Below are 24,973 nucleotides of genomic sequence, written 5' to 3'. Positions count from 1 at the left end.
ACCCGACCTGTCCCATGGCAAGATTAGGGAACCATGGATGACGGGTGGAATTGTGAGACTAGCTCAGATGAAAAAGCAAGCAGACATAAGATCACGGCGACTTAAAGCTGATGAAGCTTTGGAGGAATATCGGGAAAGTAGGACAAATCTCAAACGCGCAATAAAGAGGGCTAAAAGGGGTCATGAAATACCTTTGGCCAACAGGGTTAGGGAAAATCCCAAAGCCTTTTATTCGTATATAAGGAGCAAGAGGGTAACTAGAGAAAGGATTGGCCCACTCAAAGACAAAAGAGGGAATTTATGTGTGGAGTCAGAGGAAATGGGTGAGATTCTTAATGAGTACTTTGCATCGGTATTCACCAAGGAGAGGGACATGACGGATGTTGAGGCTAGGGATGGATGTTTAAATACTCTAGGTCAAGTCGGCATAAGGAAGGGGGAAGTTTTGGGTATTCTAAAAGGCATTAAGGTGGACAAGTCCCCAGGTCTGGATGGGATCTATCCCAGGTTACGGAGGGAAGCGAGGGACAAAATCGCTGGGGCCTTAACAGATATCTTTGCAGCATCCTTGAGCATAGGTGAGGTCCCGGAGGACTGGAGAATTGCTAATGTTGTGCCTTTGTTTAAGAAGGGTAGCAGAGATAATCCAGGGAATTATAGACCTGTGAGCTTGACGTCAGTGGTAGGCAAACTATTGGAGAAGATACTGAGGGATAGGATCTATTCACATTTGGAAGAAGTAGACTTAACAGTGATAGGCAGCATGGTTTCGTGCAGGGAAGGTCATGTCTTACAAACCTAATAGAATTCTTTGAGGAAGTGACAAAGTTAATTGATGAGGGAAGGGCTGTAGATGTCATATACATGGACTTCAGTAAGGTGTTTGATAAAGTTTCCCATGGCAGGTTGATGGAAAAAGTGAAGTCGTATGGGGTTCAGGGTGTACTAGCTAGATGGATAAAGAACTGGCTGGGCAACAGGAGACAGAGAGTAGTGGTGGAAGCGAGTGTCTCAAAATGGAGAAAGGTGACTAGTGGTGTTCCACAGGGATCCGTGCTCGGACCACTGTTGTTTGTGATATACATAAATGATCTGGACGAAGGTATAAGTGGTCTGATTAGCAAGTTTGCAGATGATACTAAGATTGCTGGAGTTGAAGATAGAAAGGGGGACTGTCAAATATAGATAGATTGGAGAGTTGGGCAGAGAAATGGCAGATGGAGTTCAATCCAGGCAAATGCGAGGTGATGCATTTTGGAAGATCCAATTCAAGAGCGGACTATACAGTCAATGGAAGAGTCCTGGGGAAAATTGATGTACAGAGAGATCTGGGAGTTCAGGTCCATTGTACCCTGAAGGTGGCAACGCAGGTCGATAGAGTCGTCAAGAAGGCATACATCATGCTTGCCTTCATCGGACGGGGTATTGAGTACAAGAGTCGGCAGGTCATGTTACAGTTGTATAGGACTTTGGTTAGGCCACATTTGGAATACTGCGTGCAGTTCTGGTCGCCACATTACCAGAAGGATGTGGATGCTTTAGAGAGGGTGCAGAGGAGGTTCACCAGGATGTTGCCTGGTATGGAGGGTGCTAGCTATGAAGAAAGGTTGAGTAGGTTAGGATTGTTTTCGTTGGAAAGACGGAGGTTGCGGGGGGACCTGATTGAGGTCTACAAAATTATGAGAGGTATGGACAGGGTGGATAGCAACAAGCTTTTTCCAAGAGTGGGGGTGTCAATTACAAGGGGTCACGATTTCAAGGTGAGAGGGGGAAAGTTTAAGGGAGATGTACGTGGAAAGTTTTTTACGCAGAGGGTGGTGGGTGCCTGGAATGCTTTGCCAGCGGAGGTGGTAGAGGCGGGCACGATAGCATCATTCAAGATGCATCTAGACAGATATATGAACGGGCGGGGAACAGAGGGAAGTAGATCCTTGGAAAATAGGCGACAGGCTTAGATAAAGGATCTGGATCGGCGCAGGCTGGGAGGGCCGAAGGGCCTGTTCCTGTGCTGTAATCTTCTTTGACCTTTGTTCGTTGTTCTACCAATCTTGGGTGTTGTCTGCAAACTTACTTATCATTCCCCCTACATTCTCATCTATATAATTTCTATATAACAATAATGGACCTATCACTGATCCCTGTAGCACACCGCTGGACACCAGCCTCCAGTTACCCAAACAGCCTCTCCCACCACCCCTCTGTGTACTCTTACTGAGCCAGGTTTTGGACCCAACTCGACAAGTTTCCTTGCATTCCAGGCGCTTCAACCGTCTCAATCAGTCTCCCATGTGGGGCCTAGTCAAAGGCTTTGCTAAAATCCATATAAACAACATCAACTGCACTTCCTTCATCCACACTCACTCACTTTATCCAAACATTCTATCAGATTTGTTCGGCATGATCTTCCTCTGACAAAGCCATGCTGACTATCCCTGATCAACCCAGGCCTTTCCAAGTGGAAATTAATTCTCTTGAGCATTTTTTCCAATAGTTTCCCGACCATTGATGTGAAACTCACCGGTCTGTAACTCCCTGGTTTATCTCTACCACCTACCTTGAAAAGTGGAACAACATTAGCTGTTCTCCAGTGGCCCCATGGCCAGAGAGAAATTAAAAACTTGCGTCAGAGCCCCTGCAATCTCCTCCCTCGCCTCCCACAGCAGCCTGGGATGTAATTCATCCAGGCCTGGGATGTGTCTGTTCTTAAGTCTGTCAAAGTCTCTAATACCTCCTCACTTCCTATGTCAAACTACTCGAGGTCCGCAGTCACATATCCAGAATTCTGTATCTGTGCCCTCCTTCATCCCTGTGAAGACCAATGAGAAATATTCATTTAACACCCGAGCAATAGCCTGCGACTTCACAGATTGCCCCCTTGGTCCCTAATGGGCCCCACTCTTTCCCTGGTTAACCTCTTCCCCTTAACGTATTTATAGAATGTCTTAGGATTCTGCCTGATCTTATTCCCAAGTCCTTTTTCATGCCCCCTTTTTACTCTTCTAATTACTTCCTTCAGTTCCCTCTTGCACTTCCTAAATTTCTCGAGGGCTACAGTTGAATTTCTCCCTATGGACTTGCTAAAAGCCTTTCCCATCCCCCTTATCCAGTCCGGTATTTTCCTAGATATCCAGGGTTCCCTGAACTTATTGCTCCTACATTTCCCCTGGAAGGGAATATGGGCCTGTGCTCTCCCCATTTCCTTTTTGCTCTCCACTGTAGATTTTCCCACAGAGGCTGTTCACAGTCAACTTTGGCCAGATCGTGCCTTACTTTCGTAAAATCTCTCAAACCATTTTTTACAGGTCATCTTTTCCTTGTCCATACCAAACTTGAACCATACCGTGTTGTGGTCGTTATCACTAAAATGCTCCTCCACTGACTCACGTTACTCTGAAAATATTTCACCTCACCTCCATTTTAAATGGGCGATCTGTTATTTATAAACAGTGACCCCCTTAGTTCTAGATTCTCCCACAAGAGGAAACATCCACACTGTCGATACCCCTCAGGATCTTATATATTTCAATCAAGTCACCTCTTACTCTTCTAAACTCCAGTGAATACAAGCCTAGTCTGTCCAATGTTTACTCCAAAATGATATTCCAAAAGCGGTCTCACTCAATGCCCTGTGCAACTGAAGCTGAACCTCCCTACTTTCGCATTCAATCCCCCTTGTAATAAATTAGAACATTCAATTAACTTTCCTAATTACTTGCTCTTCCTGCATACTGGCCATTTGTGATTCATCATAGAATTTCATAGAATTTACAGTGCAGAAGGAGGCCATTCGGCCCATCAAGTCTGCACCGGCTCTTGGAAAGAGCACCCTACCCAAGGTCAACACCTCCACCCTATCCCCATGACCCAGTAACCCTACCCAGTAACCCCACCCAACACTAAGGGCAATTTTGGACACTAAGGGCAATTTATCATGGCCAATCCACCTAACCTGCACATCTTTGGACTGTGGGAGGAAACCGGAGCACCCGGAGGAAACCCACGCACACACGGGGAGGATGTGCAGACTCCACACAGACAGAGACCTAAGCCGGAATCGAACCTGGGACCCTGGAGCTGTGAAGCAATTGTGCTATCCACAATGCTACCGTGCTGCCCGTACTTTCATGCATGAAGACACCGAGATTCCCCCCCCCCTCCCCCTCACACACACACACACACACATACCTCAAGAGCTCTGTAATCTCTCACCATTTATATAGGATTGCTTTTACTCTTGCTTCCAAAATGGACAATTTTGCATTTTACCACATTATACTCCACTTGGCTGATCTTTACTCACTCACTTAACCTATCAATATTTTTTGACCCTCCTTGTGTCCTCTTTGCAATTTACTTTCTGCCTATCTTTGCGTCATCAGGAAATTTGGCAATCACCTTTCAAACCCTTCATCCAAGTCTTTATATAAACAGTTGAGGTTCCAGCACTGATCCCTGTGACACACCGATTGTTACATCTGGGCAACCAGAAAAATGCCCATTTGTGCCTACTTCTTGTTAGCCGGCCAATCTTCTATCGAAGCTGATGTATTACCCCCTAGTCTATGAGCTTTTATTTTCTGCAATAATCTTTGATGTGGCACCTTATAAAATGTCTTCTGGAAATCTAAATACTGTACATCCACCAGTTCCCTTTATCCATGCTACTTCCTCAAAAAACTACAATAAGTTGGTGAAACATAATTTCCTTTTCACAAAACCATGTTGACTCTGTCTTGTGTCCTGTAGTTATTTAATAATAGCTTCTAAAATTTTGCCTATGCTCGGTGTTAGGTTATCTGGTCTGTGGTCTTCTACTTTGTCCCCTTCACTCTTTGAACAATGAAGTTACATTTGCTATCTTCCAATCTAATAGGACATTCTTGAATGTAGGGAATTCTGGAAAATTAAAACCAATGTATCACCTCTCTGATTAGAACCTCTTCAGCTCCAACAATTCACTCAGTTCCACTTCTCTGATGATTACAATTTTCATGAGTTCCCCCTTCCCTTCTTACTCTGCCACAGGAGAAGAAGTTAGTTATTTTGTTAGCAGTGAATGGTAAAACCCTCAAGAGTATTGACAGTCAGAGAGATCTAGGTGTACAGGTCCAACATCACGGAAAGGTGCAACACAGGTGGAGAAGGTAGTCAAGAAGGCATACGGCATGCTTGCCTTCTTTGGCCGGGGCATTGAGTATAAAAATTGACAAGTCATGTTGCAGCTGTATAGAACCTTAGTTAGGCCACACTTGGAGTATAGTGTTCAATTCTGGTCGCCACACTACCAGAAGGATGTGGGGGCTTTAGAGAGGGTGCAGAAGAGATGTACCAGGATGTTGCCTGGTATGGAGGACAGTAGCTATGAGGAGCAGTTGAATAAACTTGGTTTGTTCTCACTGGAACGAAGGAGGTTGAGGGGTGACCTGATAGAGGTCTACAAAATTATGAGGGGCATAGACATAGTGGATAGTCAGAGACTTTTTCCCAGGGTAGAGGGATCAATTACTAGGGGGCATAGGTTTAAGGTGCGAGGGGCAAGGTTTAGAGTAGATGTACGAGGCAAGTTTTGTACACAGAGGGTCGTGGGTGCCTGGAACTCGTTGCCGGAGGAGGTGGTGGAAGCAGGGACGATAGTGACATTTAAGGGGCATCTTGACAAATACATGAATAGGATGGGAATAGAGGGATAAGGACCCCGGAAGTGTAGAAGATTTTTGTTTAGACGGGTAGCATGGCAGGCTTGGAGGGTCGAAGGGCCTGTTCCTGTGCTGTACTTTTCTTTGTTCTTTGTTCACTGCTGTCTCAGCGCCAGGGATCCGGGTTCAATTCTGGCCTTGGGTCACTGTCTCTGTGGAGTTTCCACTTCCTCCCTATGTCTGCGCGGGTTTCCTCTGGGTTCTCTGGTTTCCTCCCAAAGTCCAAAGATGTGCAGATTAGATGGGGTTATGGGAATAGGGCAGAGAAGCGGGCATGGGGGAGGGGCTCTTTCAGAGGGTCGGTGCAATCTCGATGGGCTAAATGGCCTCCTTCTGCACTGCAGGGATTCTATGGAAACACACCCAGAAGCCTCGCCATCAATCTGCGCAAAGGGAGCGGGGGGGGGGGGATTAAATCTTAACACAATAAAATATCAAGAAATTCCAGGAGCAATAGTTACTTTATACCATGTTTAAAAAAAAACTTAGAAGTCAGCTCCCAGATATGTTCTGGTCAACCCAGGACCGTGTGACCTAATGTCTCAATTTCACGTCGTCAAGAAGTTCACTCAGATGCTATTACCTTTAAGGATGGTATTAACATTTTTAAGGGTTACAAATAAAAATGAATATGCGATTAGAAATGTTCAAATGTACTGCAGCATTGATACACAGGCTGCTAAATAAATACTTAATGCCAGCAATTAGCAACCTCAAGATTCCTGTTACCTCCAAACACTTCAGAACCAGTGCAGGTAGCCACTAAAATACATGAACAAATATTAAGGTGAGTGCATTTGTAACACATTACCACAAAATTAATACTAAACATTATTATCCTCTAACATGAGAGGTTACATTTACAAAGCAATATGAACGATTATTGCAAAACCTTAGATCTGGATATCATCCAAAATGATAACATTAATAACGATCTGAATTTGGTCATATTTAACCATTGTTAGCGTGTCTCTGTGCAAGTAATCTTCGCAATCCCCAGTGAGTTCCACATGAAAGCAGAATTATTAATCAGAAATAACTCCACAACAGAAGAATATTGATTGACTGGCCAGAAGTCTTTGATCATAAAGAACAGTCCATTCATATCCTTGAAGCAGACCACTTGTCCAGCTTGGAATAAATTCACTTCCCGCACATGGGCCATTTTTCTTTTAAAATTAATGTTCCATCAGCAAGATTGTTTATAATCCATTAATGTAATCCAAGGATCTTCCTTTTCATTTGGTTGATTTATTTTCTGTCCGTGTTCCTTTGAAGTTTATTGTATTTAAGAAACAGGCAGTCAGCTCAGAGGGAGACTAAATGCTCCAGTCCACTCTGCCCCCTATTGTCTGGTACCCCCTTGATCCACCTGCAATTCCTCCACCCAGGAGCAATACCATCGTCCACCACTTTCCCAAACCTCATACAAATCAATATCAGTCACCAAAACCAATTTCAACAACCTCGCATAAATTTACACCGCCAACTGTGAGGGTTTCATTTTTAAACCTATCACAGGACATCTCTTGCTTTCCTAAAAAAAACTTAGGATATTTGGAATATTTACTCAAAACGTAGTGAATTACTCAAAATAATTCTAGCCAAAATTCTAGCCAATAATTATAGCCAATAATTCTAGCCAATAATTACAGCCAATAATTACAGCCAATGCAAGCTCCGCTCTCAACTAATATTTCCATGATCCTGGCTATGCTCCCACTTTAGTTAATCTCTTCTGCACATTGCAAGATCAAAGACCTTGATGTAAATGCTCCCAGTATCATATTGACACAGTAAGGGGGGGGGGGGGGGGGGGTACAGTTCAAGGGGAGGGTAAGTGGAGGAACATGGTTTGTGTGTAACAGAACCTGGTCCACAGGTGTAAGGATGACTGTTATCTTTCTGCCTCTGAAAGAATTTCCCAGGACTGTGCTGAAAGCAATCAACAGCCCAATCCCGAGGTGGGCAAACAATTGGAGTAATTAAAGCCCCATCTCGGGGCTCTTTTCCAAATAGGAGGGCTGTTTCCTGATGTTGGAGCAGGCAACACCACCCTCCACCAATCAAAGCAGTGCCCTGCAGTTTCTGAGGTGGTCTCAGAGCAGAAGATCAGGGCATTAACAGAGCGCGAGACTCCACGTCCCAATGAAGGAGTTGTCAGAAGAAACGGTCAAAGCTGCTGCCAAAAGTAATCCTATTGAGGACCTACTGCTCTGCACTCCTGGGTCTGCAAGCAATGAATTCCTCATTCTCAAATTTACACCCTGTCCAAATTCTCCATGCTGACCACCTGTGATCACATTTGTCTCAGTAACGTCCAGTTCCCTCAATGGGACCCCCAGCCAACCTGTGCTGTGGATTTCCGGCCTCTGAAACTCACTCGCTGCCCTTAAGAGGACAGCAAGCACCAATCCAGGTAACAGGCCCCCTGGAAGTTTGCACTGACAGGTGTCCTGATAATATGGGCACGTACTGGACCTCATATAATCCAGAGGTCAGGATTCCAACACTCCGTTTAAAATTTAGCCTGTGGTCTCTGGGACAGTTTTTCACAATACTCCTGAACAAGAAGATTCCAGAACGGAACCACAAATTTTACCTTTTTTTAATATAAAATATAGACAGACACAGGACCACTGAATAGTATTAACAAAAAGGACAATTTTATTAAACATGGAAAAACTGAATTATTATACAAAATACTCGGGTGGCATGGTGGCGCAGTGGTTAGCACTGCTGCCTCACGGCGTCGAGGACCCGGGTTCAATCCCGGCTCTGGGTCACTGTCCGTGTGTAGTTCTCCCCATGTTTGTGTGCGTTTTGCCCCCACAAGCCAAAGATGTGCAGGGTAAGTGGATTGGCCACGCTAAATTGCCCCTTAATTGGAAAAAAAGAATTGGGTCCTCAGAATTTTTTTTTAAAAGATACAAAATACTCCTTTTACTCCCCCCCCCCCCCCCTCTCAGATGTGTTGGGTAGGCTGGGTCGAGGTGAACTGCACCTGAGGCAGTGTAGCGAGTGACAGACCTCCAACACTTGATAAGATGCAACACGATTTTATTTAACATCTAAACTATTATACATGTTCAACTGTGGGTAGACACTATGCTGACTTGACTGGAGACCTGATACTAGCCTAACCAAACTTACTAGCTACCACATGGTGTTTGCACTGGCCAGCTCACTAACTCTGACTGTCTCAGAGGCTGCGACCCGAGAGAATGGGAAAACTGGTGTCCTCTGGCTTTATAGTGGTCGTGTCCTGTCTGGTGATTGGCTGCTCTGTTCTGTGTGCTTACTGGTCATCCTGTGTGTCAATCACTGCCTGTCTGCACTCCATTATATACATAGATGTATATTATGACACCCTCTTTAGCTTCATAATTACACATGGGTTTTAGGGTTAACACTTTACAAAGTACATCTTCCAGCTACAATGGTCTCATTAACATACAAAGTCCCTTTTAAGCAAAGCTGGTTGTGGTCAGACACACTCCTCTCTGAACCCACGTGAATGTCTGTGGATGTCTCCTTAAAATCCTCCCAGTGATTCTGGAACCGTGGTCCACCCTGCCTCACTGAACTCCAGCTCCCACACCAGTGATTTCAAATTCTGCTTTCAAAAGTCACACTTTCAAATCTTCTTTTAAATTATGCTTTTCCTTCTCTGCTTCTATCAAGGTTTCACTGTCAGGTTTTACAGCTCTCTCTTCAGGTTTCCTTCATCTTAAAGGCTTTTACACAAACTCCAAGACCCAGCCACCGATTTCCACAATTATTTCAAATATTTTCTCTCAAGCTGTACTCATTTCTCACAAACATGGGGCGGGATTCTCTGATCCTGAGGCTGTGTTGACACCATCGGAAACGCACTCAGATTTCCCGACAGCGTCAACACGGCCTCAGGATCAGCAATTCTGGCCCCTACAGGAAATTAATTTTCACGCCGTTTCAGCTGCTGATCCGGCTGTGGAATGGGCGGCGGGGGCTGCGTGCATGCGCAGTGGCTCCGGCGCGCACCCACGCATGTGCAGTCCCACCGGCGCGCACCCACGCATGTGCAGTCCCACCGGCGCGATTTCCGCGCATGCGCGGTGCCTCCCTTGTCCACGCCGGCCCCGACCCAACATGGCGCAGGGATACAGGCGCCGGCGCGGGGTAAAAGAGGCCGGGAGACAGAGAGGCCAGCCCGCCGATCAGTGGGTCCTGATCACGGGCCAGACCACATCGGAGGCCCCCCCCCCGGGGTCGAACCCCTCTCCCCCCAAACAGGCCACACCCGACCCGTCAACGCCGAGGTCCCGCTGGCTCACAGCAGGTGAGAACGGCGCCGGCGGACCTTGTTTTTTTTTAAACGGCCGCTCATCCCATTCGGGCCGGAGAATCACGGGGGGGGGGGGGCGTGTAGTGTGGCCCCCGGCCGGCGCCGACCACGCCGGCCGCAATGGCGCCGATTGCTCTGCGGAGAATCGCGTCCCGGTGTCGGGGCGGCATGGCGCGGTTCGCGCGGCCCGCTGACAATTCTCTGACCCGGCGCGGGGTCGGAGAATCCCGCTCCTGATCTCTTCTGCAAATATCCTCATGGCCGCACGACCCAACGCCTTTTCAACTCTGGTTTACTGAATAGCAATCTGCTCCGGTTCCCAGTTTCCTTTGTTTATTTAGCTTCAGACTTCTTGAAAACTTTCCATTTCTCTAGATTCCTTAAATTGCTGGACTTCTGGGGCGTCATTCTCCGACCCCCTGCCGGGTTGGAGAATCGCCGGGGGCTGCCGTGAATCCCGCCCCCGCCGGTTGCCGAAGTCTCCGGCAGCGGATATTCGGCGGGGGCGGGAATCGGGCCGCGCCGGTTGGCGGGCCCCCCCGCTCGATTCTCCGGCCCGGATGGGCCGAAGTCCCGCCGATAAATTGCCTGTCCCGCCAGCGTGGATTAAACCACCTTTTGAACGGCGGGACAAGGCGGCATGGGCGGGCTCCGGGGTCCTGGGGGGGGGCGCGGGGCGATCTGGCCCCGGGGCGTGCCCCCATGGTGGCCTGGCCCGCGATCGGGGCCCACCGATCCGCGGGCGGGCCTGTGCCGTGGGGGCACTCTTTCCCTTCCGCCTCCGCCACGGTCTCCACCATGGCGGAGACGGAAGAGACTCCCTCCACTGCGCATGCGCGGGGAAACTGACAGCGGCCGCTGACGCTCCCGCGCATGCGCCGCCCGGGGATGTCATTTCCGCGCCAGCTGGCGGGGCAACAAAGGCCGTTTCCGCCAGCTGGCGGGGCGGAAATTCCTCCGGCGCCGGCCTAGCTCCTCAATGTTGGGGCTCGGCCCCCAAAGACGCGGAGCATTCTGCACCTTTGGGGTGGCGCGATGCCCGTCTGATTGGCGCCGTTTTGGGCGCCAGTCGGCGGACATCGCGCCGTTTCGGGAGAATTTCGCCCCTGGTTTCTGGAATATTTCTTCTTAACGCTTACTCCATAGTATGGCTTTTCTTCTCGCAAGGCTGAGGGAGATGTTCCCTCTTTAGCGTTCTAAAACCAACTGTTCCCAATAGAGCTGCCTTCTCTCTCATTACCCATCTCCAACTGCAATGAAAATGAGCTAAACTAAAACTAAACTGCTTCTCTACCCCAGTTGCTAAGCAACCACTATTGGTTCATTTACTCTTCATGCCATAACTCTTTCGAAGCACAATAGAATCTCATTGGAACCGAATGATAAAAAATCCTGCACATGGTTGCCCAGCCAGATCATTCTGGAAGACCAACCTCCAGTATGTTTAAAATATTTCTAATTTGAATAATTACATGTTCTCATAGAACCCAAGTTTGTGGCAGCTCACCTGGTTGCAGAGAATGATGACAGAGATGACGACAAAGTTTACTTTTTCTTCACTGAGAAGGCTCTGGAGACAGAGGGAGGAAGCATTGCCATCTACTCCAGGGTGGGAAGACTGTGTGCCGTAAGTGAAATGATATAATTCCCATGGACTCTTGCTCGATCTACAGCCAGTGGGTGAGACCGTCACCTGGATTTAGTTCCACTCCGTTGTATTTTTGTGAAAGGGGAGATTGATCCACCATTGGTGCCTCCAATAAAAACAAGAAATTGGGGTCTTAACAAACTGGTATTTTCTGCACATTGCAGAACTCTTTAGCTCAACAGCATTGATTATCCCTGGAAAGACAACTATTCTAAACTGGCATCACCTGGTTCAGGATTACATGCAGATATTCTGAAATTGGTAAGATTGTGTACCCTCTTATCCATGTAAATATTTAGATAGGACCAGGAAATGACCCTCAGCATGAAGCAAGCTAAAAAGCTGACCTCAAGCAGAGTGACGAACAGGGTAGGGGATAACTGCCCGCACAGTTTGAGTATCTTTCCTGTGTCCACTGGCCAGAAGGGTTTGAATACCAGGCAAGATACCAGCCCCCAGAAAAAGGGCGTATTAAAAAGTGCTCAGGGGCTGGGAGGTGGCAGTGCTCAAACAGTCCCCTTCTTCAGATAGGAGAGAAAGTGGATTTCGGAGGGAGGGATGGTGGATGGAGGGAGGGCGGATGGAGGGAGAGAGGGTGGACGGAGGGAGGGAGGGAGGGAGCAATGGAGGGCCGACGGAGGAGTTCTCGAACACTGATGCGAGCAGAATGTTTTGACAAGCTGCTGAGGTTAACACTGGGCCAATGGTCTGTTTATCCACTGGGATCGATAAACCATTGAGCTGTCACAGGCCGCATACTGTACATATCCAATAAAGGCATATGTGTCTAAACTATTTATTTTTAAGCAACAACAATCTCAAATTACCGAATAGTTGACTGACCGTCTTAGGTACCTGTGGCCCCTGGAGCACAGTTTATTTGTTCAACACCTTTAACAATATTAAATATTCCAAGGGGCTCCCCAGGGACATTATAAACCAAAATATGACTGAGCCACAAAAATATTAGATCAGACCAGAAACTTGGCCAACTTGGTTTAAGAAGTGTCTTAAATGAGGAAAGTGGGGTAGAGGTACAGCGAGGCTTAGGGAGGAGATTAAATCCATGGCAACCAATGATGGGGCAATTAAGATTGGGGAAAGTACAGGAGGTCAGGACTGGAGGAGTGCAGATATCTCCAGCTGAGCGGCTGGAGAAGATTACAGAGATAGAGCGTGGCCGGCCATAGACTGAGAATCAATGTAAGTCACTAAATACATAGTGAGAGAGCAATGGGATATTCTGGCAGGAATTGTCCATGTGCTTGAGTGAGTTACCAGAGGCAACAGAAACATCACTTTCCCTCTCGTTTTCTTTTCTGCTTTCAAGGGGCACTGAAATTTGCAATTAATACAAAACCACATTTGAAAGTTGAGGAAATATCGAAATCTCCTTTCTCAATAATCTGAACACTATTTTTTGGTTTATTTTTAGCTATGGTAATGTCTGAAAGTTTTATTAGCTTACCATCTACCCTTTCATTATATTAAAATGCCATAATTGCAAAACTCCCCACTGGCACCTCAAGACATGTTTCCTGCAGCAATTGGGCCAAAACACATTTCCTTCTACAGCTCTCAAAATATCTTCCCATCAGCACCTCTCCAAAAACTGAGATCAGAGAAAATCATTTCCTCAGCCAGAGTTACAAAACTAATAAAGGATTTCTTTCAGAATTACATCAGGAATCAAAATATTCTTCCCCGCTAACGTCATTCCTTCCAGAAAACTGGAATTAGCTTAAAGTACATCTCCGGTGAAAGTATTTGCAGCAAAGATCTTATATTGACACCAGAATAAACCAATCACCACTAACTGGATAGTTTATTCACAACTGGGCTCTGTACAACTAATTGTGATGATAACATGTTTCTTGCTGAATTAATTAGCTTTAATTCGGAACAGATCGCTCCTTTATCAATGTAACTGCACCATTTATTAATCCACTTTTGCTTCAAAAGAATAATGAGCTTAATTGGAAGGATAAAAATGAATCATGTTGTTGATTCCTTGACAAGGATATTGATGTGTTAATCTACTGGTGTGTTTCTCCTCAGAATGACATTGGCGGACAACGAGTGTTGGTGAATAAATGGAGCACTTTTGTCAAAACCAGACTGCTGTGCTCAGTGATGGGACCCAATGGGATTGACACACATTTTGATGAAATGGGTAACTGTTACTTATGATTGCCGGCAACACAAATGAAATTCATGTAATATTATAAAAATACAGCGGCCTTCTTATGAAATCAGACGGAGCAGAGTGTCCGTGATGAGTGACAAAATATGTCTTTTAATAATGGATTTAGTAATACAATAGAACGAAGATTTGTGTTTTTCATGACCTCAGAATGCTCCAATGTGCTCAGCCAATGAAGTACTTTTCAAATGGCATTACTGCTGTAAAGTCGGAAACATAGCAGCCAATCAGCAAGCTCACACAGACAGAAATGTGTTAATTACCAGGTAATCAGTTTCAGCAATCAGGCGTAAATATCAGTTGGAGCGCGAGCAGCATGCTAATGATGCTGATGTCTGCGACACAGGTTTCAATCAGGGGGCAGGGACCCCAGAAATAACCTGCCAGTTACGTGGAGGCCAACAAGTCAGAAGACAATAAAATATAAACCATTAATCTTAACAAATCCAGAAAATTGATTGTAAAGCTATTGACATTTGCACAGAACCTCTGTTTCAGCACTAATGCCAGTGAAAAAGATCATGGGCGAAATTCTCCCGAAACGGCGCGATGTCCGCTGACTGGCGCCCAAAACGGTGCCAATCAGACGAGCATCGCGCCGCCCCAAAGGTGCGGAATGCTCCGCATCTTTGGGGGCCAAGCCCCAACATTGAGGGGCTAGGCCGACGCCGGAGGAATTTCCGCCCCGCCAGCTGGCGGAAACGGCCTTTGTTGCCCCGCCAGCTGGCGCGGAAATGACATCCCCGGGCGGCGCATGCGCGGGAGCGTCAGTGGCCGCTGACAGTTTCCCACGCATGCGCAGTGGAGGGAATCTCTTCCGCCTCCGCCATGGTGGAGACCGTGGCAGAGGCAGAAGGGAAAGAGTGCCCCCACGGCACAGGCCCGCCCGCGGATCGGTGGGGGCACCCCCCGGGGCCAGATCGCCCCGCGCCCCCCCCAGGACCCCGGAGCCCGCCCGCGCCGCCTTGTCCCGCCGCTCAAAAGGTGGTTTAATCCACGCCGGCGGGACAGGCAATTTATCGGCGGGACTTCGGCCCATCCGGGCCGGAGAATCCAGCGGGGGGGGTGCCCGCCAACCGTCGCGGCCCGATTCCTGCCCCCGCCGAATATCCGGTACCGGAGACTTCGGCAACCGGCGGGAGCGGGATTCACGGCAGCCCCCGGCGATTCTCCGACCCAGCGGGGGCTCGGAGAATGACGCCCCATATTACCATTTTGATCTTTGAGCAGCATCTTTGTGCTTGTTCGCTCAGTCTGGGTAATATACACTAGCGGCAATGTACCAGATCGCCAGAATCCTACTGCTTAATTTAAATCTCATGACTTTTTGCTTTTATTCTTCTTCTTAATCGACTGGGAGCAGAGCCTAGTGGGAAAGACAGTAGAACAGCAATGGCAGGAGTTTCTGGGAGTAATTGAGGGCACAGTACAGAGGTTCATCCCAAAGAAAAGAAAGGTTATCAGAGGGGGGATTCGGCAGCCATGGCTGACAAAGGAAGTTAGGGAATGCATCAAAGCAAAAGAGAAAGCCTATAACGTGGCAAAGAGTAGTGGGAAGTCAGAAGATTGGGAAGGCTACAAAAACAGAGGATAACAAAGAGAGAAATAAGGAAAGAGAGGATCAAATATGAAGGTAGGCTAGCCAGTAACATTAGGAATGATAGTAAAAGTTTCTTTAAATACATTAAAAACAAACGGGAGGCAAAAGTAGACATTGGGCCGCTCCAAAATGACGCTGGTAATCTAGTGATGGGAGACAAGGAAATAGCTGAGGAACTAAATAAGTACTTTGCGTCAGTCTTCACAGTAGAAGACATGAGCAATATCCCAACAATTCCGGAGAGTCAGGGGGCAGAGTTGAATATGGTAGCCATCACAAAGGAGAAAGTGCTAGAGAAACTAAGAGGTCTAAAAATTGATAAATCTCCGGGCCCAGATGGGCTACATCCTAGAGTTCTAAAGGAGATAGCTGAAGAAATAGTGGAGGCGTTAGTTATGACCTTTCAAAAGTCACTGGAGTCAGGGAAAATCCCAGAGGATTGGAAAATTGCTTTTGTAACCCTCCTGTTCAAGAAGGGAACAAGGAAAAAGATGGAAAATTATAGGCCAAATAGCCTAACCTCGGTTGTTGGCAAGATTCTAGAATCCATCGTTAAGGATGAGATTTCTAAATTCTTGGAAGTGCAGGGTCGGATTAGGACAAGTCAGCATGGATTTAGTAAGGGGAGGTCGTGCCTGACAAACCTGTTAGAGTTCTTTGAAGAGATAACAAATAGGTTAGACCAAGGAGAGCCAATGGATGTTACCTATCTTGACTTCCAAAAGGCCTTTGATAAGGTGCCTCACGGGAGACTGCTGAGTAAAATAAGGGCCCATGGTATTCGAGGCAAGGTACTAACATGAATTGACAATTGGCTGTCAGACAGAAGGCAGAGAGTTGGGATAAAAGGTTCTTTTTCGGAATGCCAACCGGTGACGAGTGGTGTCCCGCAGGGTTCAGTGTTGGGGCCACAGCTGTTCTCTTTATATATTAACGATCTAGATGACGGGACTGGGGGCATTCTGGCTAAGTTTGCTGATGATACAAAGATAGGTGGAGGGGCAGGTAGTATTGAGGAGGTGGGGAGGCTGCAGAAAGATTTAGACAGTTTAGGAGAGTGGTCCAAGAAATGGCTGATGAAATTCAACGTGTGCAAGTGCGAGGTCCTGCACTTTGGAAAAAAGAATAGAGGCATGGACTATTTTCTAAACGGTGACAAAATTCATAATGCTGAAGTGCAAAGGGACTTGGGAGTCCTAGTCCAGGATTCTCTAAAGGTAAACTTGCAGGTTGAGTCCGTAATTAAGAAAGCAAATGCAATGTTGTCATTCATCTCAAGAGGCTTGGAATATAAAAGCAGGGATGTACTTCTGAAGCTTTATAAAACATTAGTTAGGACCCATTTAGAATACTGTGAGCAATTTTGGGCCCCACACCTCAGGAAGGACATACTGGCACTGGAGCGGGTCCAGCGGAGATTCACACGGATGATCCCAGGAATGGTAGGCCTAACATACGATGAACGTCTGAGGATCCTGGGATTATATTCATTGGAGTTTAGGAGGTTGAGGGGAGATCTAATAGAAACTTACAAGATAATGAATGGCTTAGATAGGGTGGACGTAGGGAAGTTGTTTCCATTAGCAGGGGAGACTAGGACCCGGGGGCACAGCCTTAGAATAAAAGGGAGTCACTTTAGAACAGAGATGAGGAGAAATTTCTTCAGCCAGAGAGTGGTGGGTCTGTGGAATTCATTGCCACAGAGGGCGGTGGAGGCCGGGACGTTGAGTGTCTTTAAGACAGAAGTTGATAAATTCTTGATTTCTCGAGGAATTAAGGGCTATGGAGAGAGAGCGGGTAAATGGAGTTGAAATCAGCCATGATTGAATGGTGGGGTGGACTCGATGGGCCTTATGACCTTACTTCCGCTCCTATGTCTTATGGTCTTATGGTCTTAAAGACATCTATACATCACCTTAGGAAAATCAGGCACCATGCAACTTCCAAGAGAAATTAGTGATGTGCAATAGGTGCTGCCTTGTCAGTGAAGGATACATCGCATGATGCATTTCAGAAAAGCTCAGTTATGGCGTGATACTAAATGATGGAAGTATCTGAATTGAACAATTACCAGCATCTTCCAGCCTCTGGGCAGCTATCTGTTCCAAACCAGAATAAAGACATAATGGCAGAAGATGACTCACACAATGAAGAATACAGGAGGACATGCCAGGGGCAGCATCAAGCTTACCCACAAATAAGGTGTCAACTTGGTGAAGCTACAACACAGGACTACTTTGTGCCAAACTGCAAGTGATAAACAGAGCGGAGCAATTCCACACCCAATTGATCCGATCTAAGCTGCCACATCCAGCCGTGAATGGTGGTGGACAATTAAACTCACTGGAGGAGGAGGCTCCACAAATATCCCCATCAGCAATGATGAGGGAGCCCAGTAAAAGACAAGACTGAGGCATTCACAACAATCTTCAGCCAGAAGTGCCGAGTGGATGATCCATCTCTGTCTCCTCCGGATGTCGCCAGCATCACAGATGTTAGTTTTCAGCCAAAACGATTCACTCCACGTGATATCAAGAAAGGGTTGAAGACACTGGATACTGCAAAAGCTATGGGCCCTGACAATATCCTGGCATTAGTACTGAAGACTTCTGCTCCAGAACTTGCTGCACCCTTAGCCAAGCTGTTCCAGTAGAGCTACAACACTGGCATCTACTCGGCAATGTGGAAAATTGTCCAGGTGTGTCCTGTACACAAAGGACAAATCCAACGCAGCCAATTACTGCCCTATGAGTCTAATCTCTATCACCAATACAGTGATGGAGCCATTAACAGTGCTATCAAACGGCACTTACTCAGCAATAACCTGCTCACGGACGCTCAATTTAGGTTCTGCCAGGGTCACTCAGCTCCGCACCTCATTACAAACATGGACAAAAGAGCTGAACTCCAGAAGGAGAGGTGAGGGTGACTGCCCTTGACATCAAAGCAACATTAACCAAGTCTGGCATCAAGGAGCCTTAGCAAAACTCAGGGGAACATTTTCCACTGTTTGGAGTCAAACCTGGCACAACGAAAGATGGTTATTGGAGGTAAATCATCTCAGTTCCAACACAACTCTTTAGGACGGCCTGAAAGTAGCGATATAAATACTGTTGCGATCGCAGTTGTAACTGGACAGGAACATCCCAAAATAAGAACCTGCCTCAAAAGACCGGAGCTTTTACATTTGATTTTTAAAATGTGAAGGAACAGTCACAGGACCGTTAATTATTGAACAACAAGAAAAATCATTTATTAAACAAGGTTCTTTACGCAAAGAGTAGTGAGGCCGTGGAATGCCCTACCTGCTACAGTGGTGAACTCGCCAACATTGAGGGCATTTAAAAGTTTATTGGATAAACATATGGATGATAATGGTATAGTGTAGGTTAGATGGCTTTTGTTTCGGTGCAACATCGTGGGCCGAAGGGCCTGTACTGCGCTGTATTGTTCTATGTTCTATGTTCTATGTAAAACATTGGATTATAATACAATATCCTTTATTCTCCATTTATTTCAAAAAGTACACACTGCTTTTAAGATTAATATAGATTACAAAATATTTCTTAATCTACAATGGTCACATTACACAGTCCCTTTTAAGCACACAAGATGCCTCGAGTAAAATGCATGCACACTCAATAACTGAACTTCCACAGCCTCTGAGATAGAGAATTCCAAAGATTCACAACTCTGTGTAAATAAATTTCTCCTCATCTTGGTTCTTAGTGAAGTCCTCTTTATTTTGAAATTGTGTCCCCAGTTCTAGACTCCCAACCAAGGGAAACATCTTACCTGCATCGACCCTGTCTGTTCCTTCAAGTATTTTGTAGGTTTCAATGAAATCACCTCATTATTTGAAACTCTGGGAATACAGGCCCAGGTTCCCCAATCTTTCTTCATGAGACAGTCCCACCATCCTCGGAACAAGGCTGGTGAAGCTTCACTGCACTCCCTCTTTGGGAATAATATCCTTCCTGGGGTAAGGGGACAGATACTGCACGCACTACTCCAGGTGTGGTCTCACCAAACTTCTATACAATTCAAGCAAGACTTCACGACTGTGTACTCAAATCATCTTGTAATAAAGGCTAACATTCCATTAGCCTTCCTAATTGTTTGCTGCACCTGCATGTTAGCCTTCAGTGGCCTGTTGACAAGGACACCCAGGTCCCTTTGTACATCTACACTTTCTAATGTCTTACCATTTAGGGAATACTCTGCAAATCTGTTACTCCTACCAAAACAGATAATCTCCCATGTTTCCACATTATATTCCAGTTGCTATGTTCTTGTCCACTCACTCAGTCTCTCCCATAGCCTGGAGTCGCATTGTACCTTTCTCAGCACACACATTCCCACTTAGCTTTGTATTATCCACACACTTGCAAATATTACATTTGGCCCCCATATCCCAATCATTGACATATAGTGGAAACATCAGGGACTCAAGTACTGATCTTTGTGGTACCCCACCAGTCATAGCCTGGCAACGGGGGAATGACCCATTTACCCCTCCTGCTTTCTGCCTGTTGGCCAATTCTCAATCCCTGGCAGGATATTGTTCCCTAACCTATTTGCTTTCATTTTGCTAATTAATCAAATGCTTTCTGAAAATCCAAGTATATCCAAGTATATGACATCCATCAACTTTCCTTCATCAATTTTGTTAGGAACATCTGCAAAAAACTCCAAAAGGTTTGTGAAACACGGGGCGCGATTCTCCGCTCCCGCGACAAAGTCGAGGTTCACGACGGCGCTAAACGGCCCCGATCTTGACCGATTCAGGGCCCGAAGACGGGCTAGGATCGGGGCCGCGAGAAACTCGGGGGGCGTGTCGCGAAAGCAGCATCTTCAGTGCGCGCCGGGCATTGGCGCCGCATAAGAGCGGCGCCGCGTCATCCGCTGCGTAACTGGCGTCACCCGCGCATGCGTGGTTGCCGTCCTCCCCGAGGCCGCCCCGTAAGAAGATGTCGGATGGATCTTGCGGGGCGCGGAGGAAAGGAGGTTCTCCTTCAGAGAGGCCGGCCCGCCGATCGGTGGGCACCGATCGCGGGCCAGACCCCTTTTGAGTCCTACCCCGGTGAAAGAACCCCCCTCGCCCCCGCACAGGCCACCACCCCCCAGCGTTCCCGCGCTGTTCCCGCCGGCAGCGACCAGGTGTGGATGGCGCCAGCGGGAAGCCGTCATTTTTGGCAGGCCGCTCGGCCCATCCGGGCCGGAGAATAGTGGGTGTAGCGGAGAATCGCCATATTGGGTGTCCCGGGCGATTCTCCGGCCTGCGCCGCGCTGAACTCGACGGGGCCGTTGTCGCCGTTTGGGTGAATCGCGGGAGGGTGTTGGACCGGCGTCGCGGGGAAAAATGGCGCGCCAGGCGATTCTCCCAAGCAGCGCGGGGGCAGAGAATCACACCCATGATTTCCCAATCGAACATCCATGCTGACTAGGCCCAATTTGATCATGATTGGCCAAGTACTTTTTTTTTCAATTCGTTCATGGGACACGGTTGTCACAGGCTTGAGGGGAACAATTAAGAGTCAACCACATTGCTGTGGTCTGGAGTCACATGTAGGCCAGACCGGGTAAGGATGGCAGATTTCCTTCCCTAAAGGATATTAGTGAACCAGTTGGGATTTTACGACAATCGACAATGGTTTCACGGTCATCATTAGACTTTTAATTCCAAATTTTTATTGAATTCAAATTCACCACCTGCCATGGCAGGATTGGAACCCGGGACCCTCGAGCATTGCCCTGGGTCTCTGGTTTACTAGTCCAGTGACAATACCACTGTGCCACAACGTCCCCTTAATCATCCTTTATAATAGATTCCAGCATTTTCCCTCCCACTTACCTCAGGCTAACAGGTCTGAGTTCCTTGTTTTCTCTCTCCCTTCTTGAGCAAGATTGATTCAGAGGACTCTTGTACTATTTGACTGAATGCTACAGACGCTCTGCTGGTCATCCATTCCCTCTTTGCCTGCACATTTCTAACCTGTGATGTGGCCACTGCTCTAAACGTGCAATCCGCCCTCTTCAGCATCACAGATGTGCCACTCAAGTTCCAAACTCTGAGCTCAAGTTGCTGCAGCTGATGACACCTCCTGCACATGTGCTCGTCTCGGGAATGTGAAATGTCTCTGAATGCGCTTGTGCCTCAGGACAGGTGTTCTGCACACCCAGCCTACCCTATCATACCTTAAACTTACGTTTTAACAATTTACTATTCACTAGAACGTAACAGGCTGACCAATCAACTCCTCCTCGTGTTCCCATAAGTTAGATACTGAAGAGTTATGTCAAACTATTACAATTTCCTATACTCAGAATATAGAAATTTACACTTTCCGAGCTGTAGATAAAAAAAATCACCAACTACTGGAGACTGAATTAAAAATGTCTTTGCTCTTCTGCATTGAACTCCTACACTTCATCCACCCCTGACATACCCCTTTCTGTGCACAGTTTGAAAAACCTGTCTCTTATATAGAGTTTCTGATGAGTCAGTATCTAGTTTAGCTTCAGCTTTCCTGTGACAGTAATCTGCCCCAATTGAACCAACTCCTTTTAGCTGATTGACAGATAACTGCCACCACCAGGCAGCTGCCTGTTTAACAAGACATTTAACTCATTTGAAGGTTGTTTGTTCGACATCAAAGTCTGACTCTTAATCTACACTTCGATAGTATTCCATTTTTCAGATGATAAATGATAAAACAAAGAGGGGCCGGTTGGCATGTGAATTGATTCCACGCTGTAAAGCTGAGACTCTGTATGACTCCTACAAAAGCAAGTGTACATCTTTGATTCCCATTCCAGCAGAGTTAGACTCGGGACCTGCTCTTTACCCTGCCCCTGTAGCAAACTCAGGTGGAATTTTACCAAAATCTGTCAGTGTCAGGTTTTGACTGAAAACCGACTTAGAACATAAGAACTAAGAACTAGGAGCAGGAGTCGACCATCTGGCCCCTCTAGTCTGCTCCGCCATTCAATGAGATCATGGCTGATCTTTTGGGGACTCAGCTCCACTTTCCGGCCCGAACACCATAACCCTTAATCCCTTTATTCTTCAAAACTTGTATTTCTCCAGCTTCACAGCTGAAGTTTCTCTTCAGATTTTTTGGCGCAGTGTGGTTTGCGACATCAGTCTGGCAGGGCAACACCTGACGGCATGGTAGCACAGTGGTTAGCACTGTTGCTTCACAGCTCCCGGCTTGGGTCACTGTCTGTGCTGGGTCTGCACATTCTCCCCGTGTCTGCGTGGGTTTCCTCCGGGTGCTCCGGTCTCCTCCCACAGTCTAAAGATGGGCAGGTTAGGTGGATTGGCCATAATAAATTGCTCTTAGTGTCCAAAAAAGATTAGGTGAGGTTACTGGGTTACGGGGATAGGTTGGAGGTGTGGATTTAAGTAGGGTGCTCTTTCCAAGGGTCGGTGCAGACTCGATGGGCCGAATGACCTCCTTCTGCACTGTAAATTCTATGATTTTATGAACAGTAATTCTGATACTTACAGTACTTATCCTTGGCTGCACGGTGAGGGTTTCTGAGCTCATGAATCTCCACTTGCTAAGTTCTCTGCTCTGCTGCCTTGTAAAGGTGCTGAGTTAATGGACACCAGACAGTTTTGCAATATTGGTGGGAAATCATTTTTTTATCACTCTGGGATATTCTCAGGCTGCTCCCCATAATGGACAGTTTCAGAATACTATTATCTAAGCTTGAAAAATAAATTGCCTGCTTTTCTCAGCAAATCCATCTTGGATACGTGAGATTGAGGCATGAGGCAACGGCAACGTTCTCTCAAAATAGACACAAAAGAAAGTATCAGTTGTGTTGGCCGAAACCAAGCTGGAGTTAAAAGGCCTAAAGTATTTCCTTAATAAAAACAGAAAATGCCTGATAAACCCAGCAGCACCTGTGGAGAGAAACTGAGTTAACGTTTCGAGTATGTCTGACTCTGCTTCAGAGCGGAAGCGAGGTAGAAATGTGATGAATTATAAAGTTGGAGAGGGGGTGGAGGAGGTGGGACCGAATATTTGTATTTGTTTGTTTATTGTCACATGTACCGACGTGCAGTGAAAAGTATTTTTCTGCGAGCAGCTCAAACAGATCATTTTGTACATGAAAATAAAATAAAATAAAAAGAAAATACATAATAGGGCAACACAAGGTACACAATGTAACTACATAAGCACCGGCATCGGGTGAAGCATACAGGGGTCTAGTATTAATCACATCAGTCCATAAGAGGGTTGTTTAGGAGTCTGGTAACAGCAGGTAAGAAGCTGTTTTTGAGTCTGTTCGTGCGTGTTCTCAGACTTTTGTATTTACTGCCCAATGGAAGAAGTTGGAAGAGTGAGTAAGCCGGGTGGGAGGGGTCTTTGATTATGCTGCCCGCTTTCCCCAGGCAGCGGAAGGTGTAAATAGATCAGAGATCGGTCAGAGCAGAGGAGAAATTGACAAAGATAAGACAGGGTTAATGGTGCCATTGGAAAAGGGTAAGAAAGAAGAATGTGTTAATAGGAGAACATAGGTCAGTGCTCACTGGGAGCAAAACTGAACAAAAGTGACAGATGGTCCTGTGGAGGAGGGTAGTGTTGGGGAAAGCCAAGGAAATGGAAAAATAAACATTAGGGGGTTGGGGTGGTTAAGATGGAATCGAAGGTTCACAGTCTAAATTTTATGAAGGCACGGGGAGTTCACACCGTGTTATACCAAAAGAAACAAAGGTTTATTTACAAGATTTAAGGTACACAGCTCCTGGTAATACCCAATCGGGTCTGAGGTGGCCAGTCCCGAACTGACCAACCTTATATTCAATGTTAATTGAGCTTCTTCTTCCCCCTGAGCAGGGAAACCCGTATTCCGCAAGGAACACGGAGATTACAAACTTCCCCACCCCATCGGCCCTGTGTGGGTGCAAGTTCTGACACTAAAGTTGTTGAACTCAACGTTGACTCCAGAGGGCGGCAATCGGAAGATGAGGTGTTGTTTTTCCAGTTTGCATTGGGCATGACTGGAACATTGCAAGTATTAAAGAGATAAAGTGTAGTTTGGATTATTTGCTGTTGATACATTGAAGATTGTAATCACTTCAATAACTAACATTTATATCATAGAATGCAGAATGGTCAGAACAAATGGTTTTCTGTTTTTAACAATTGGATTTCTTGGGGAGGTGAATAAAAGATCCCTTCTTCATAAATAGCTTTTTAATAATTTTACTCTATCGGCAGGGAGAACAATCCATTCTCTTGGCACTCCCCATGTTCAGTTTATTTGCCTGCACAGAAATCTTAAATTTTACCTGGAGGCCGACCCTCAGTCTATCATTAATCCTCCTGCATAGTGCTCCCTATATCAACTCCTTAATCCATTGAAAGATTGATACTGCCTCTGCTAATTCAGTGAAATGATTTTTCTGGCTACCTGCCAAAATAAAGACAGTTTGTCATCTTTGCAAAAACTACAGAATGGACAAGTCAAGTCCATTAAAGGG

At 46.5% G+C, this 24,973-nt stretch overlaps 1 protein-coding gene across 1 annotated transcript in view; it reads left to right on the top strand.

Moving 5' to 3' along the window:
- LOC140387803 (semaphorin-3E-like) overlaps positions 1 to 24,973 on the top strand; it is a 401,767-nt gene that overhangs the window by 215,239 nt on the left and 161,555 nt on the right. Inside the window, exons 7-8 of the mRNA XM_072470936.1 lie at positions 11,508 to 11,650; positions 13,730 to 13,844. Of these exons, the coding sequence (XP_072327037.1) occupies positions 11,508 to 11,650; positions 13,730 to 13,844 (258 nt within the window). The remainder of the gene's footprint in view (positions 1 to 11,507; positions 11,651 to 13,729; positions 13,845 to 24,973) is intronic.

This window comes from Scyliorhinus torazame, chromosome 13, assembly GCF_047496885.1.
Source record: "Scyliorhinus torazame isolate Kashiwa2021f chromosome 13, sScyTor2.1, whole genome shotgun sequence".
NCBI lineage: Eukaryota > Metazoa > Chordata > Chondrichthyes > Carcharhiniformes > Scyliorhinidae > Scyliorhinus > Scyliorhinus torazame.
Note: the sequence above shows the minus strand (reverse complement) of the source record. Positions and strands in the feature narration are given on the sequence as shown.